The sequence below is a fragment of the Silene latifolia genome, chromosome Y (genome assembly GCF_048544455.1).
Source record: "Silene latifolia isolate original U9 population chromosome Y, ASM4854445v1, whole genome shotgun sequence".
In the NCBI taxonomy this organism is placed as follows: domain Eukaryota; kingdom Viridiplantae; phylum Streptophyta; class Magnoliopsida; order Caryophyllales; family Caryophyllaceae; genus Silene; species Silene latifolia.
In genome coordinates, this window is record NC_133538.1 from 267,309,041 (window position 1) to 267,325,911 (window position 16,871).

At 35.0% G+C, this 16,871-nt stretch overlaps 1 protein-coding gene across 1 annotated transcript; it reads right to left on the reverse strand.

Annotated features, from left to right (window-relative positions):
- Positions 1-14,047: 14,047 nt before the first annotated feature.
- Positions 14,048-16,481, reverse strand: LOC141630618 (uncharacterized). The gene is made up of 4 exons (XM_074443402.1): positions 16,262-16,481; positions 15,518-15,819; positions 15,082-15,460; positions 14,048-14,979 (listed from the first exon to the last, which is right to left on the reverse strand). The coding sequence occupies exons 1-4, from the start codon at positions 16,479-16,481 to the stop codon at positions 14,048-14,050; spliced, it is 1,833 nt and encodes a 610-aa protein (XP_074299503.1).
- Between the last annotated feature and the right edge of the window lie 390 nt (positions 16,482-16,871).

Here is a 16,871-nt window from a genome sequence, read left to right on the forward strand (position 1 = left end):
AACGCAAGATCTTGGGGTAGTTCGCCTCAGTTCCATATTGTAGCACAACAGGCGATCTACTGTGAGAGATGTGGTGCTGCGGGGCACACAGCTGTTATTTGTCTAGCGGGGACGACGAAGTCTATGCATTTAGACGGCGTAGACAAGCTAGTCAATCTTTTGCTTATGTGCCGCCACATCCGTTGTAGAAACATAGCTATCAAAAGCCTCCCTTTGTTTTGCCACCACCACAAAAAACTCCTCCTCCTAATAAGCATAAAGAAGAGATTGCTGAATTAACATCTTTAGTAAAGGCATTTGCACTGAAAATGCAAGAGGTTATGCAAGCTAAAGACGCCATTATCAAGAGACTTGAGACTTAGTTGGCTCAAGTAATTGCCGAGCAAACTTCTAAGAAACCTGAGACGGTCTATGCTATTCGCACCTGGATTAATACTCCCTATGAAGGACCAGTTCTGCCTATTGATGCTGAAAATAATGGCTCAGATGCTGAGGATATCATTTAAGAGGGAGAATACAATGCAGTCTCGCCTAACCATGTTCAAACATTCGATCGAGAGCCTTACTTTGCTTAATCAAATGAAATTACTGAGGAAGTACTCGATCGAGAGGATTACTGTTCTCGATCGAGCAATGAGGATAATCAGGTCCTCGATCGAGTACAAATACTGAAAAAATACTTCGATCGGGTTACATAAGTGCTCGATCGAGTAATTTTTTTGCTGATAATAATAAATGGTCGTCTAAATTTATTTCGGACGATGATTCTGCAATTAAGGCTAATTCCTTTGTTACTTCTTCTGCAGGTACTGATGGGTTGACGGACCCAGAGGATAGGCATTATACGTTAACCTTGGAGGCTGGAACAGTGTGGATTGATGACCCAGGCGAACGATTGAACGAGGCTAGGCCGTACAAGAATAAAGCGCGCAAGAGAGCCAAAGGCGGAGGCCATTATGCTGCAATAAGTTGTTCTCCTGTTAATGCGATGGTATGGAGGCTAAGGTTAAGTTGATGGACGCTGAGGGAACCTCATTCAGTCAACAGCCTTATTGTGGGTCATTAATTTCTATAGGTGGATGATAAAAAGAAGGTCGAGCTGTGACCTGTCTAAAACTAGAGCTACCGGGAGGCAACCCGGAGTTTAAATTTCTTTTTAGTTGATTTTCGAACATTTTAGTTTTGTTGCGTGCTTAATAATTGGTTTACAAACTATAGACTGTAAACAATTTTAGACTTGGTTTTTGTCGCCATTTGTGGTCTGCAGGTACCACTCGATTGAGTGGTTTCTTTCCCTTCGATCGACCGCTTTCGCAGCTTCTGTTCCTTGATCGAGCACTATATCTTCTCGATCGAGTTTCTCTGCTTTGATTCGTTTCCATTGAAATTGCTATGAAGCTGTTAGTGACCTCCCATGTTGTTAGCTGGTTTGGGGAGGTCCCTACTTCGCGTTATCTTGTGATTTTTCCGCATCTTCACTCTTCTTTCCGCTTTGCATTTCCTTTCCCTATTTTTAGGTACAATGAGGGTATTGTACGGTTTGGTTTGGGGAAGTTATGCATCCATATCTATGTCTGCATTTATGCTTTTATTGCATTTCTGTTATCACGTTTAATTTTTGTATGCATTGTTGTTTATTTTTATAAAAACTAAAAATCTAAAAAAAATATAGAAAATTCAAAAATTCAAAAAAAGTTCACGTTTACTTTTACATAAAGGTCGAGTCGGAACGGTATATTTCGATGATGATATTAAACTATGATTTGTCACTTTGCTTAAGCCTTGCATAAAACTTTTATCTTTTAGCTTTGTCTTATTACGTACCTACGAGTTAATGTTAAAATTTAGCTGAACGAATAGACTTGACCTGAAATTTTGGCAACCTACTTATAATTTTGAAGATTTAGAGCCTTATAAACTGGTGTCATTTATGACCGTTTTCATGTAGGATTGTGAGTAGTTACTCCTTGCATAGCATGTATCATTTTTTTTTTTTTGCACGTGTATGAAATTCAATTGCTTTTTGCCCGCATACATTCGGGTTAGTGGTTGGTGTCAAATGCAGGGAGGTGCTTACATTTCCCCTTCCTTTCATTTTTACCCATTTAACTCAACATTAGCCAAATTTGCCTTTTGACCCTTAACTACATCCAAATTTAGCCTGCCTTGTCAAGCTAGTTTAGTGTATGTTTATGCGGTATATAATTTATTGTGCCAAGTTGGTTTGTATTGTATTACTTGGAGTTGGTAATTTATGGAGGAAGGAGGATGATACTTATGAAAAAAAAAGTTGAAAAAAAAGAAAAAAAAAAAAAACAGAAAAACGTGACAAAAAGAAAAAAAAAGAAATAAAAAACAGGCCGTGTAAAAAGAAAAAAATGTTTGTGACGGTCTTACTCTTATGCTTTATTCTATATCATTTGAGGAGTTGTTGTTTCTTGGTTCGTGAGTTTTGTGCCAAACTGAAGGGCACTTGTATTTAATTTTGAGATGGTTGGGAATTGGATGTTGTTATATGGTATTGTTTAGGTGCTAGCTTGACGCTTTACCTCCAAATTTTCCATACTTGTTTTGCCTTTTCTTACCCATTGCCTAACTTTACCATAACTTTTGTAAGCCCTCGGCTGTGACGGACCTTGATTGGTTGAATGTATGTAATCCCCTATAAAATTTAGTGCAAAACAGTGGCGGAAACATTGTCGAATGGGATTAAATACACAAAGATAAAAGTTCTAACTGCTATAAATTGAGAATGTATAAAATTCTCAAGGATAAAAAAAACAAATGGTCAAGTCTAAACAAATGGAACTTTTTATAAAAAGGGCAAAAATAAAATTCCTCAAAGTGTTCAAACTAAAACCATAAAAGAAAGTAGAAAAAAACAGAGGAGGATCTGTAAACTACTCGCTAGCTCACACAGAAATCCCTAGCAAAGCTAACACCTGTCATGTTATAAACATAACAGCCACAATCAGTGGGGAGTAACTCGACGTTCTCCCAGCCATATCACATGATATAAATGTTATAGATGCAAATAATATATCAAAGTAAATTGAAATGTTATAAACCATAAGTAACATAATATGATTACACCAAATCACGTTAAAACCAACGAGCTACATGTTTAAAAGCAAAATATTCAAAAGACAGAATGGAAATAATTTAGTTCAGGCTAGATATTCACTTTAGCTATACTCCTTGACACCGCAGCATCTTACACTAGTTTCGGGAACCCAGTGTCACGCAAAGGTGACCAACACCAGGTCCACTCACTAGACAACAAACTATAACAGGACTCATCTTACCACGCAGTGCGTAGTACCAGTCTAAGTACATGTACATGACTCGACGACAATCTGTACCTCCCACAAGGGTACCCAATCATATAGTTATATAAGAACCCGTATGCTTTAGTTTATTATTCTTTGCCTTACTTTCATTATTCTATACTTAAAAGTATCCCAAAGATAGTATCTTATTTGAAATACATTACTTCAAAAGTTCGTAAGTGAACTACACTTTTATTTTATTTTTGAATTAGAAAACTTAAACTTAAATCCAAAAGTAAATTATTTAAGGACTTTAAATAAATTATGTTACTAAAATTAAACTTTAAAGACCATCCCTTGACTTAAGGTACTTTAGTAAAGACTTATTACTTAGGCCTTAATGAGACGGAGTTCTAAACCAGTTTCTAAAACAGAGAAGCAGCATCGTATGTATAATTCATAACTAAATACAAAAAAATTGAAATGACGCAAGGCCAACTCTCATGGTTACCTGTAGCTCTTGGCTACAACTTTCATTTTAAAACAAACTTCAAAGGACAATTGTATCAGGGGTCTAAAAATTCATTTCTAAAAACTGACAGAAAACCATATCCAGAAAATTTGAGTTCATAAAACGACTTTAAGAAAGCATTTTAAGGCAAAGTAAAATTCTAAACATAACTAGACATTTCAAAGTTTATGTAGGAAAAATATTAGCCACTGTATCATAAGGGAAATAAGTTTTACAAAATAAACTTTGAGCAAAAGTCTAAAACGCGATTTACAGGCGACTTGTTCACAAATAATTTATTCTGAGAAAACTATACATCAGAAACCATTGAAATTTTTTAGAGGTAATCTATACGTAAAATAAACAGGAATATTTTTTTTTAAGTTTTCGGTTTTGAGCAATTTAAACACACGAAATGAATTTTACAAACAAACGGCCAGATTTTCGCTAATTTTACAATCGATTTTGCTAAAGCTTCAAATCACTCAAAAATTCGAAATGAAAGGTTTAATTCCATAAATCTAAATGTAAACCAACTATTAACTGTCCGTAAATGCTTATTTTCCAAATATATGACTTAGACAACTAGGATTTATCTCGCAACGAAAATAATTAATAGACCAGTTTCGTCACAAATACGATAAAACCGAAAAATAATAATTTAAAGGCATAACTAAATTCCGAAAATTTCCAAAACAGTCCAGAATCATTTTTAACTCAAAAATTGTATTTTAGAAATTGAAATTTAGCAAAATTAATATATAAGTAAAAAAGGGTCATTTTATCGCGTAAATCGAATAATTCAAAATCGTCGTCAACTCAACCCATTAAAATTTCTGGAAAATTCATATTTTTATTTTTCATACTAAATATAAGTTTACTATAAAAGCCAGAAATTCTTAATGTTGTAACTTACATTTAAAGCAAACGACCACCTCAAACAAGTAGACGGGTTTTTATGCTAGTTTACAATTCGTATAAAACATGCGGAGAATTGGGAAAATAGAAGCAGTATGACATGCATCCATGATTAAAATGTCTCGGCCAAATACTATTTACTTCAAAATGGAGATAACAATAGTCAGAAGCATCCATATTTTTATACGCATAAGACGTTTTACCAAATTTTGCATACATGATCAACGTAGCACGCGATTATGGTTTTTCAACAACACAAGTTTATGTAGCAAACTAGAAAATAATTTCATAAACATTATAAAAATATTTTCCTAGTACAAGCAACTACGACAAAATACACCGTGCGATATCGAGTAACGTCGGAGTTACCTTATTCGCCGAGTTCCGAGTCTACAAAATATCCGTCGGCGTTGGAATCCTCTTGATAGCCTAGGAAACAATATCGATCTCAAAAAGCCATTGGTTGACAAGAGGTACGTTCTTAAAACGATTTCACGAAATTGGATGTTTATGTCATACGGTCTTTGCTGAGACAATTGAAGGGTCAAATGATGACGAATTTTTGTGTTCTTTAGTGTTTTGAAATCATGGGACTTCCAATTTTTTGAATATATTCAGAGAAGGGGTGAAGGATAAACGGAGGTGGTGCTAAAAAGGTCAAGAACATGTGCTGTTCGTAAAACTCTATTTTCACGAAACAGGGGGGTGTTGGCTCGTTTTTGCGTCTGCTAGAGATTCAACCACTGAAATCGCAAAGGAAATATCATACCCTTGACTTCGAGACATAGCAGCAGCAACAGTAAAAACAGCCACGACAACCACAGCAGCAACACGGTAGTAACAGCCCAACAGCAGCCAACTAATACGCAAAACAAAAAGCATATCAACAGCCGTGATTTCTCAAGGATAGAGAGAAAATAAAAATTAACATATGAGAGACCACTTACACGGTTGCAAGAAGGGCAGAGAGACGAAGAAAACGATATAAAAATCACCCTAATTGGTTAAGAAACGAAGAAGATATGAGGGTTTGAAGTTGGGTACTCAAAACAGGTACGAAACAGCGACTGTTGGAAGGATTTATTTTCGATAGATCAAACAGACATATATTAAAAAAAACGAACATCATACAACGGTTCTAGACATCACAGGCTATCGCCCGGAAGTCTCGGTTTCAAGTAGGTCTTCCCGAGTAAAGAGAACTAAGCCCACGAACTTGATGATGCGAAACCGCAATTGCAGTGGCTGATTTTGCATCGAGTGATATCGCAGCCTGTTTTATATGAAATAAGAGATGCTAAGAACGAAATACAGGGCATGTATTTGAACTAGGAAGTGAGGAACATCTATCGGTTCAAGAATCACGCAAAACGATGGAGTAAGGAAGGAGAACAAAAACAAAGAAGTAAGACAAACATTAGAGTTTGGTTTCACGAAATGAAGAGGAAGATGATGGCATACGTATGATTAAATCAATTTGTAGTTTTCACGTGGATTTTAGGTTAGTCAATAAATGGGCCAGTTTCCGAGTCCAAAGATTCGTATCGATTTAAAATGAAGACCCAAAATGAAAAATATGAGCTTTTAAACTCAGCTCGAGCTATCCGAGCTAAAACGTCGAGATTTTAAGTAAACTATAAAAACAGTCTAATACCGACAAATACTTTAATTATTAAAAAAGATAAGGCGAAAAGTGCTCTTTTTATTAATAATATATTATTTTAAATAAAATGGAAATTCATTCGATTTAAATAATATTAATAGCTAAAAAAAATATAACCAAAAATGGCGAGTGTTACAATGTATGTGTAAGGTAGGTAGAATTGTCTATCATATTAGTTGCATGCATGTTTATGTGGGTCGTAGTCTAGGTGAGTGGCTTCTTATTCTTTCTCTCTTACATTTAATTACTTACCCTTTGCTTCATGAGAGAAGAGTGACCCGTGAGAGTCCATCATCAAAGGTCTTGCAAGGTCGACGGTTCAGCTTTATTATAAACATCCTACAACTCGTTTGCATTTGACATTTTTGCTATAAGTGTTGGTTTGCTGCATTAAATTGGTTAAAGTGGACAATTTGTTGCTAGCTCTGAGTTTTCTTTTCTGTTCCATTAGTTTTGCATATAGTTTTCTTGGGGACAAGCAAATGTATGGTTTGGGGAGATTTGATGCGTGCATTTTATATAGGCATTTTGTACTTCATTTACACGCATTTCTATGCATTTTGTGTAGTGTTTACTTACAAATGTCCCCCGAATTGTCTACTTTTGTTTCTCTTGTCTTATTTGAAGGAATGAACCAAAGAGGGGCTAAATCAACCTTAATACATGTCCCTATGCTTGCATTTAGGAGATGAGTTGAGTCGGAGCCTTAAGACTACTATTTTGAGATGCGCAAAGAAGTAAGATAGCTAGGCGAGCAAAGAAAGAACTTCAAATTACTAGTACCTAATTTGTAGAGAAATATCTCGAGTTCTACAACCGATTTCCAGGTTATTCCAATTGGAACTAACATCTTGTCCTCTTAGCTTTCCAACGCCACCGGAAACCCTATGTTTTCCGAAGTAACGAAGAAATGGCGGCCGTTTGAAGTTGAGTGTGCGAAGCAGGAATTGTGCTGGAAAGTACTCGATCGAGTACTATATTTTTCGATCGAGTCCTTTTTCTACTCGATCGAATGGGGATTTTTTAATAGTGTTCGATCGAGTACCTAAAGTCCTCGATCGAGAAGTTTTAGCTTGGATTTGTTCGATCGAGTGATATAAAGTTGCTCGATCGAGTGACTAGCTTATATATTCGGGATTTTTATTCCGTGTTAGGTTTATTTATGTAAATAATGACTTCCATATATAAAGGAGGTCGGGATTAGGTCATAAACACACTTTTTACATCTTATCATACTGTTTTACTCTTAATCTCTGCTGCTACCTTGTTCTTTTGCCGGATTCTAAACTTCTGTAACCTTTCTTCTCTCTCTTTTTTTATATTAATTCTCTTTTGCTTATTTTCTCATTATGTTTGTTCTTGCTTCATCTTTCTCTTTTGCTTTAACCATTATTATGTTTAGCTAATTCTGCTACTAAGATTTAGGGGATTCAATGAGTTAATGTTAGTTGCTTATTAGGTTTGCAAATCTGTTGCTAAAATCATGTCTTTATTTTTAATCACTGCATATAATTGCAATTAGTTGCTTGAGTCGACGCATTTAGCTAATTGATTTGGTAAGCCTTGACCTAGACCGGAAGGTTGGAAGGGGTGAGACATGCAGTGAACATTAGGATGATTTCGTGAGGGCGGAAGCTTAGCTAATAGTGTTTTAGGGCGAATTGAGACCGGAAGGAGATATTCGTTGCCCCTTAGACCGATACAAGCGATCGATCTGTGACCTTAGCTGCAATTATCCTACATTCATTGATGACCCGGCAATCCTAGTTCTCTATCACTTTTGTTAATCCCTCTTATTTCTTTTCTCTTTCTTTAATCTCATTTAGTTTTGTTTAAACAACTCAAACCCCCATCTGGTGACGTTAGATAGATTGAATTGACAAGTAGATAGTGACCGCCTCCGTGTGGAGATCGACCCTACTTACCACTGACTTTTGTTAGTAGTACATAGGTATTTATTTTTGATACCAAAACGACGGGATCAACAAGTTTAGTTGCCACCAATTAAACCAATTTCCAACCGTAAAATCTCAAAATGTTCTCTAGCCAAAGCCTTTGTCAAAATATCTGCCCATTGTTTTCCCGTGCTAAAAAATTCAAATTTTATATTCCCCTTATCGACATGGTCACGTAGAAAATAGTGTCGACTATCGATATGCTTAGTACGAGAGTGTTGTGCTGGGTTTTTGGAAATAATTATAGTGCTCGTATTATCACATAATTTAATAGGAATACATCCGACATCGATACCATAATCACATAATTGTTGCTTAAGCCATAAAGGTTGAGAACATACCAAAGCGGCAACAATATATTCGGCTTCAACAGTAGATAAAGCAACTGAGTTTTGCTTCTTTGACCCCCATGTTATAATACACATAATTGTTGCTTAAGCCATAAAAGTTGAGAATATACCAAAGCGGCAGCAATATATTCGGCTTGAGCAGTAGATAAAGCAACTGAGTTTTGCTTCTTTGGTTAAGAAAAATATAACCAAAAATGGCGGGTGTTACAACCTCCCCCACTAAAAAAAAGTTTCGTCCTCGAAACTGGAAGTAGAAAAACGTTACTTAAAAGAACGAAGGCTTTCTATTAAAACACCTCAAAACCATGTTCTTTAAACCAGCTTTCAAAACCGATGTACTAAAAACTACTTCGCTTATCCCATGGAATAGAAGAATACCTGTAGCGAACAAGAATTCTATTGTCCAAGATAAGAGCAAGTCAACATTAAAAAAAAATCAAATCTTAAAACCAAACATTAGCAAGTACCGAGCGAGTCATTAGACGTCATTAATGACTAGTCCTAGCATCCAACCAATGTCGAAATCCAAAAGAGATGTGTAAATTTTACTTCAAAACTATAGGACAAATCCAATTTGCAAACACCATATAACTTTTGAAAGTTTTTCGAAGCATTAAACAACATTATTTGAAACAATTCCGAAAAATCTTATCAAACGAGTTTTAAAACATTTTGAAACAAAACCAAGTACTGACACCATTCCAGAGTAACACTAAATATGAAATTAAAGTTTTGAAATCATAACTCAGTATTAAAATTTTCGAGAGCCAAACTTTGTAAAAGTCGAAACTCTTATATAAAATGGAAATGTTCGAGGGAAAAGGTTAATGTCAAAACATAACCAAAAGTTTTTAGACTTAAGCAAGGGTCGAGGGAATTTATAAGAAGCATGGTAATCCGATGCTCTAGAAAAGAGGAAAGGAGTCAAGAGCCACACAAAGCTCTCTCATGGATAGAAAAACAGATTAATCATCTTGAGATTCTCTGTATAACTCCTCTATGAAATGTCAGCTTTCCTATATCCATCGAAACCAATTTCAAGCTTAGTAACACCAGGCAACTAAGTTGTCAAGTTCAAAGTTGCCAAACTTCCTAATCTATAGCTCCATGATTATCAATTGGGATAACATTCTTCCAAAACCTTACATACTTGCACAACCTCTCAGAATAGCTTGGTAAGAATTCATCAAGTAGTCCAAACTCCACTCTTAATAACAAAAATTCCATAGGTTATCAAAACAGAACTAATCCAATTAACTTATAAGGCCCTTAAAACTGTTGTAAACTCATCAAATCCGCACTCTAGATATAATCTAAATCCAAAATAGCCTAATAAGGCATACCACACACAAATGATTTTACTATTCTGAACTCACCACAAAAGCAACAAGGTTACTAAACTCATAAGTTTTCTAGAGTTATAGAACACCAAACCAAAATCCACCATTTAACAACGCACCTCTCAATTGAACGCACTAATTTGTTACTATTATCCACATTGTGATATCCAATGGAGAATTCTTATAAGTTCATCAAATGAATATAAATGTCTCTTAGAAGTCCATTAAATTCCCATTCATAACACTGCAATAACTAAAGGGTTAAGAACTCAACCAAGCAACAATTTCGATCATATAAGGTCATCAAGCAACAATTTCCTTTAAGGTAATTCAGACCAAAATATTCCTCAGAGAAACACTTGTACTAAGGTTAACACATTAAGATATGATAGGTATACATAATTCCCAACTTCAGGTTCATAAGTCTTCAAATCAATATAATCAATCCAAACCGCAGTTGGGCTAAGACACTCCTTATTCTCAAGGTTAACACTAAGCAACCCAAATAAAGTTAAGTCACACAACCAAAAGTTTCAAGCTTACAACCTTACATCAGAACTCAACAATCTAAATCCATAAGAATCAAAACTGAGATTAATCTAGGTCAACCAATAATGATACATGGTTACTAAAAAAACCTTAATCACATTTAGACCAAAACATGCAAGCTGCTTGTACTTCAAAGCCAACATCTAAGATAAAATCCTAAATCCATAATCCACTAGCCACCATTCAAGTTAATCCTTATAAAATGAAATCTCTTACAAGATTAGGCATTAAAGATAAAACTTACTATCCTCAAACCATAAGTAACAAGACTTTACTAAACCTCAAACACACTTAACTTCCATCAAAGCTCGCAAAGGGAGGGTCAGTCTAACCAGTGAATCTCAAGACAATAAATACCAAGGTGGAGGAATCACAAACAAGGATTAATTGATCAGAATAGGAGATGAAAATTTATAATAAGGACGTAGGAAGCAGCTAAGACTGAAAAAGTAAAGGAAGAAGAACGATGATCATAGACTAACAAGGTCTGAGACTAGAGAAGGAATTTTCAGGCCTTCAGAGTACGTAAAATGGCTCGTTAGATCACTCCATCACCTTGTAGAGAAAACAAACACGCTAGTCTTGGGTCGCTCCATCTGACGGTTCCACAGTGTAATTAGTCCGGGCGTACTGCACTATTATTGAACTTGAGTCTACTCTTGGTCACCTGGTATGCAGCTTGAGCAGAACTGAATCTAGGCTAGAAACCACCATTATATATTCCTTTTGGCATCAAGTTCTCCAATCGGTTAACTAGGTTGTTGAGCGAGTTTAATATCTCCTTAATGATCGCGTTCTGGTCTGGGTAAACACCACGTCCATGTCCACCTTCGTTCATCTTCTTCATCGGAGAAATAAAACATAGATTCAATGCTAGTCATTGATTTTACAGGAACACATAGACTAACATCCAAGTCCTTATTGATTTCTACTCATCTCTCACTAAATCATTTATTTAGTCAAATCATTTATTAGGCATTATCCTAAAGAACAATGTGTGAGCGTCGGGAGCAGCGATGCTCTGATACCAACTATAATCCCCTATAAAATCTAGTGCAAAACACTGTCAAATGAGATTAAATACACAAAGATAAAAGTTCTAACTGTTATAAATTGAGAATGTATAAAATTCTCAAGGATAAAAAAAATAATAATTGGTCAAGTCTAAACAAATGCCACTTTTATAAAAAGGGCAAAAATAAAATTCTTCAAAGTGTTCAAACTTAAACCATAAAAGAAAGTAGAAAAAAACAGAGGAGGATCTGCAAATTACTCGCTAGCTCACACAGAAATCCCCAGCAAAGATAACACCTGTCATGTTATAAACATAATAGCCACAATCAGTGGGGAGTAACCCGACGTTCTCCCAGCCATATCACATGACATAAATGTTACAGATGCAAATAATATATCAAAGTAAATTGAAATGTTATAAACCATAAGTAACAAAATATGATTACACCAAATCACATTAAAACCAACGTGTTGCATTATTAAAAGCAAAATATTCAAAAGACAGAATGGAAATAATTTAGTTCAGGCTAGATATTCACTTCCGCAGCATCTTACACTAGTTTCGGGAACCCAATGTCACGCAAAGGTGACCAACTCCAGGTCCACTCACTAGTCAACAAACTATAACAGGACTCGTCTTACCACGCAGTGCGTAGTACCAGTCTAAGTACATGTACATGACTCGACGACAATCTGTACCTCCCACAAGGGTACCCAATCATATAGTAATATAAGAACCCGTATGCTTTAGTTTATTATTCTTTGCCTTACTTTCATTATTCCATACTTAAAAGTATCCCAAAGATAGTATCTTATTTGAAATACATTACTTCAAAACTTCGTAAGTGAACTACACTTTTATTTTACTTTTGAATTGGAAAACTTAAACTTAAATCCAAAAGTATTTTATCTAAGGACTTTAAATAAATTAAGTTACTGAAATTAAACTTTAAAGACCATCCCTTGACTTAAGGTACTTTAGTAAAGACTTGTTACTTAGGCCTTAATCGGACGGAATTCTAAAACAGTTTCTAAAACAGAGAAGCACCACCGTAAAATTCATAACTAAATACAAAAAAATCAAAATGACGCAAGGCCAACTCTCATGGTTACCTGTAGCTCTTGGCTACAACTTTTATTTTAAAACAAACTTCAAAGGATGATTGTATCAGGGGTCTAAAAATTAATTTCTAAAAACTGACAAAAAACGATATCCAGAAAGTTTGAGTTCATAAAACGACTTTAAGAAAATATTTTAAGGCAAAATAAAATTCTAAACATAACTAGACATTTCAAAGTTTATGTAGGAAAAATATTAGCCACTGTATCATAAGGGAAATAAGTTTTACAAAATAAACTTTGAGCAAAAGTCTAAAACGCGGTTTACAGGCGACTTGTTCACAAATAATTTATTCTGAGAAAACTATACATCAGAAACCATTGAAATTTTACAGAGGTAATCTATACGTAAAATAAACAGGAGTATTTTTTTTTAAGTTTTCGGTTTTGAGCAATTTAAACACACGAAATGAATTTTACAAACAAACGGCCAGATTTTCGCAGATTTTTCAATCGATTTTGCTAAATCTTCAAATCACTCAAAAATTCGAAATGAAAGGTTTAATTCCATAAATCTAAATTTAAACCAACTATTGACAGCCCGTAAATGCTTATTTTCCAAAAACTTGACTTAGACAACTAGGATTTATCTCGCAACGAAAATAATTAATAGACCCGTTTCGTCACAAATACGATAAAACCGAAAAATAATAATTTAAAGGCATAACTAAATTCCGAAAATTTCCAAAACAGTCCAGAATCATTTTTAACTCAAATAATGTATTTTAGAAATTGAAATTTAGCAAAATTAATATATAAGTCAAAAAGGGTCATTTTATCGCGTAAATCGAATAATTCAAAACCGTCGTCAACTCAACCCATTAAAATTTCTGGAAAATTCATATTTTTATTTTTCATACTAAATATAAGTTTACGATAAAACCCAGAAATTCTTAATGTTGTAACTTACATTTAAAGCAAACGGCCTCCCCAACCAAATAGACGGGTTTTTATGCTAGTTTACAATTCGTATAAAACATGCGGAGAAATAGGAAAATAGAAGCAGTATGACATGTATCCATGATTAAAATGTCTCGGCCAAATACTATTTACTTCAAAATGGAGATAACAATAGTCCGAAGCATCCATATTTTTATACGCATAAGACATTTTACCAAATTTTGCATACATGATCAACGTAGCATGCGATTATGGTTTTTCAAAAACACAAGTTTATGTAGCAAACTAGAAAATAATTTCGTAAACATTATAAAAATAATTTCCTAGTACAAGCAACTACGACAAAATACACCGTGCGATCAGGGCCGGATCCAGAAATTCAAAGTACAGTGGGCTAGTAAATAAAATGTAAATAAGTCTCTTACATAAAAAAAAAATACAAACTAAGAATCTACGTAGCTAACTAAACTTTACTCTACGAGACCCACTCAATTCAAATTCATCAATCACCTCATTGGTCTCAATATTATCGGCATATTTTCTTTCAATATAAAGCACCATCAAATCGTTAAGAAATTCGCCGTTCATCTTATTTTGAAGTCTGCTTTTTATGATCTTCATCGATGAGAACGCTCTTTCCGTTGTCGCGGTGGAAATTGGGAGAGTTAGAATAAGACAAATCAATCGATAAATCATAGGATAAAGTGTTGTCTTACCAACGTCAACCATGCGTCGACACAATTCTGATGTTGAAGGCGTATTTTCAAATCTTGAATCTTTTTGGACATCTTGTGCAAAAAACTTACACTCTAACTCTAGAGCACTCATATCATGTGATGAAAAGTCTGAAGGATAATACTTCAAAGCAAGGTCGCACACATCTCTACCTTTGAATGCTCGGAAACTATGACGCGGGTCAAATGAAGCACTTAGTCGAAGAATCTCAACCGAAGTTTCTGTAAATCTAGTATCAAGTTCTGATAACTGAAAGTCTATCACCACGTAAAGTATATGAAACCGATAGTATTCCTCATTTGTGATATTCTCTTCACAATTTCTCAACCTTTTCTTGTAAGGAGCTGACATATCCGGCATAGAAATATCATGCTGACAACAAAAGGCTCCAACTTTCATAATTAAATCATTCCAGCCATTTTCTCTCATGTCTTTCAGTTTTCCTTTCGTAATTGAAAGAAAATGTAGAGCGTTCAATATGTCAAGGTCCTTCTTTTGTAAAGCTTGACATAAAAAGTCGGTAATCCTCATAATATCGTGCATCATATGCAAACAATACACAAAATCAAACTTTTTCATAGCCTTACTTACTGCTTTTGCTTCCCCTTGCACTTTGTCTGCTCCATTTAGATACAGGCCATTAATAGTTGATTGTGCTGCTCCAAACAATTTAATAAGACTTGAAATAGAACGCAAGTGTGAACCCCATCTAGTAGCTCCGCCTCTTTACAGAGAGCTAGTTTGATTTTTTCCTGAACCCGTCTCAAGTGTAGCGGCAGCTACTAAATCTTCAATTTCAGCCTCTCTGCAAGCCTTCAACATAGAATGTCTTTTTGCGGAAGAATAGACAAAATTGACAATCATATTCAAAGTAGAAAAAAATTGCCACAAGTCATGCACTCCTTTAGCGACGACATTTAAACACAATTGCAAGCGATGAGCAAAACAATGTATATAATATGCGTACGGACATTCTTTCAGGAATAAAGCTTGTAACCCATTAAATTGACCACGCATATTGCTTGCACCATCATACCCTTGGCCACGCATAGTTTCTACATGAAGACCATATAGTCTAAGAACCTTTGATATTTCATCTTTCAAAGTTTGAGAACAAGTATCCTCGACACTAAGCACCTGAAAGAAACGTTCTTTCAGTGACCCTTCATTGTTAACAAATCAAAGAATTATTGCCATTTGCTCCTTATTTGACACATCAAGAGCTTCATCAACCAGAATCGCAAATTTAGAATTACCTACTTCAGCCCGAATCTTAGCTCTAACTTTGTAGGCAAGAATGTTTGCAAGTTGTTTTTGAATAGTTGGACATGTATATTTGGCATTTCCAGGAGCACTATGCACTACTTTGTTGACTTCATCATTTATTCTTTTGAAAGAATTCAAAACAGCATCAAAGTTGCCACCATTAGGAGAATCAACCGACTCATCATGACATCTAAAAGAACATCCCTGTCGTGCTAACAGTCTAACAGCTTCTATTGTAGCAACAAGCCGAAGTCGATTTTTTTGCTAACTCTTGTTCAGATAATGTGTTAATAACCCGCTCTATATGCTTCGAAGGGTTTCTCAAATTTTCCCACTTACGCATTGAAGCATTGTGTATTGACATTATACCTCCTATATGACGAATGACACCCGATTGCTTAGACATCACATTCTTCCAGCCATTAAATCCAGTTTCGGTGAAAGATGGATGATGAGATGGATATGTGTCAAACAAGAAACATGGAAAGCAATACACTTTATCTTTAGCAAGAGAATATTCAAGCCAAGGCCACTCTTTGAACCATTTGTGACTAAACATTCGACCTTGATTTCCATGTTGTGTACATGGATACTATCTTAAATATGGCTGATAAGGTCCGTGTACCACATAAGCTCTTCGAATATTATCTTGTTCATTCAAAGGATACATACCTATAGCACGACATTTTCCCGGGTCCCGTTCAAGTAATGTAACATTATAATCTTGATCATCTTCTTGTTGTTCACTTTGGCCCTCTTGGTTGTTCGCCCTTTCATGTTGGTCATCTTCTAATTCAACTTGTTGTTGATCAACGAAAATTGATGGAGCAGAGTCATTTTTAAGCCATGAATATAAGGTCTTGTAACGCTTGGGTTCTCGATTATCCGTCATCATTCACAAACCTTGTGATAGAAAAACATATGAATTATATACACTAATTTACAGCACAAAAAAATGTTTAGAATCCAAGTACTTTATCAATTACAGGAAAATGACTATCATTCTAAAAATATTAAACATGGTCTCAGTTCAATCCTAAAATGAAGCAACTATAGAAATTTATCAATGATCATTTACCATGAGATAAATCGTTTAGAAGATGACCAACATGAAATTGATCAATGATCATTTACAGGAAGATGGCTATCGTTCTAAAAACATTAAACTGATGCAAATATTATCACAGTAATCGTCTGTTTATAAAAATTCTGGTACAAAAATAACCGTCTGTCTACAAGAATTCTGTCTACAAATCTACAATAACCGTCTGTCTACAGGAAT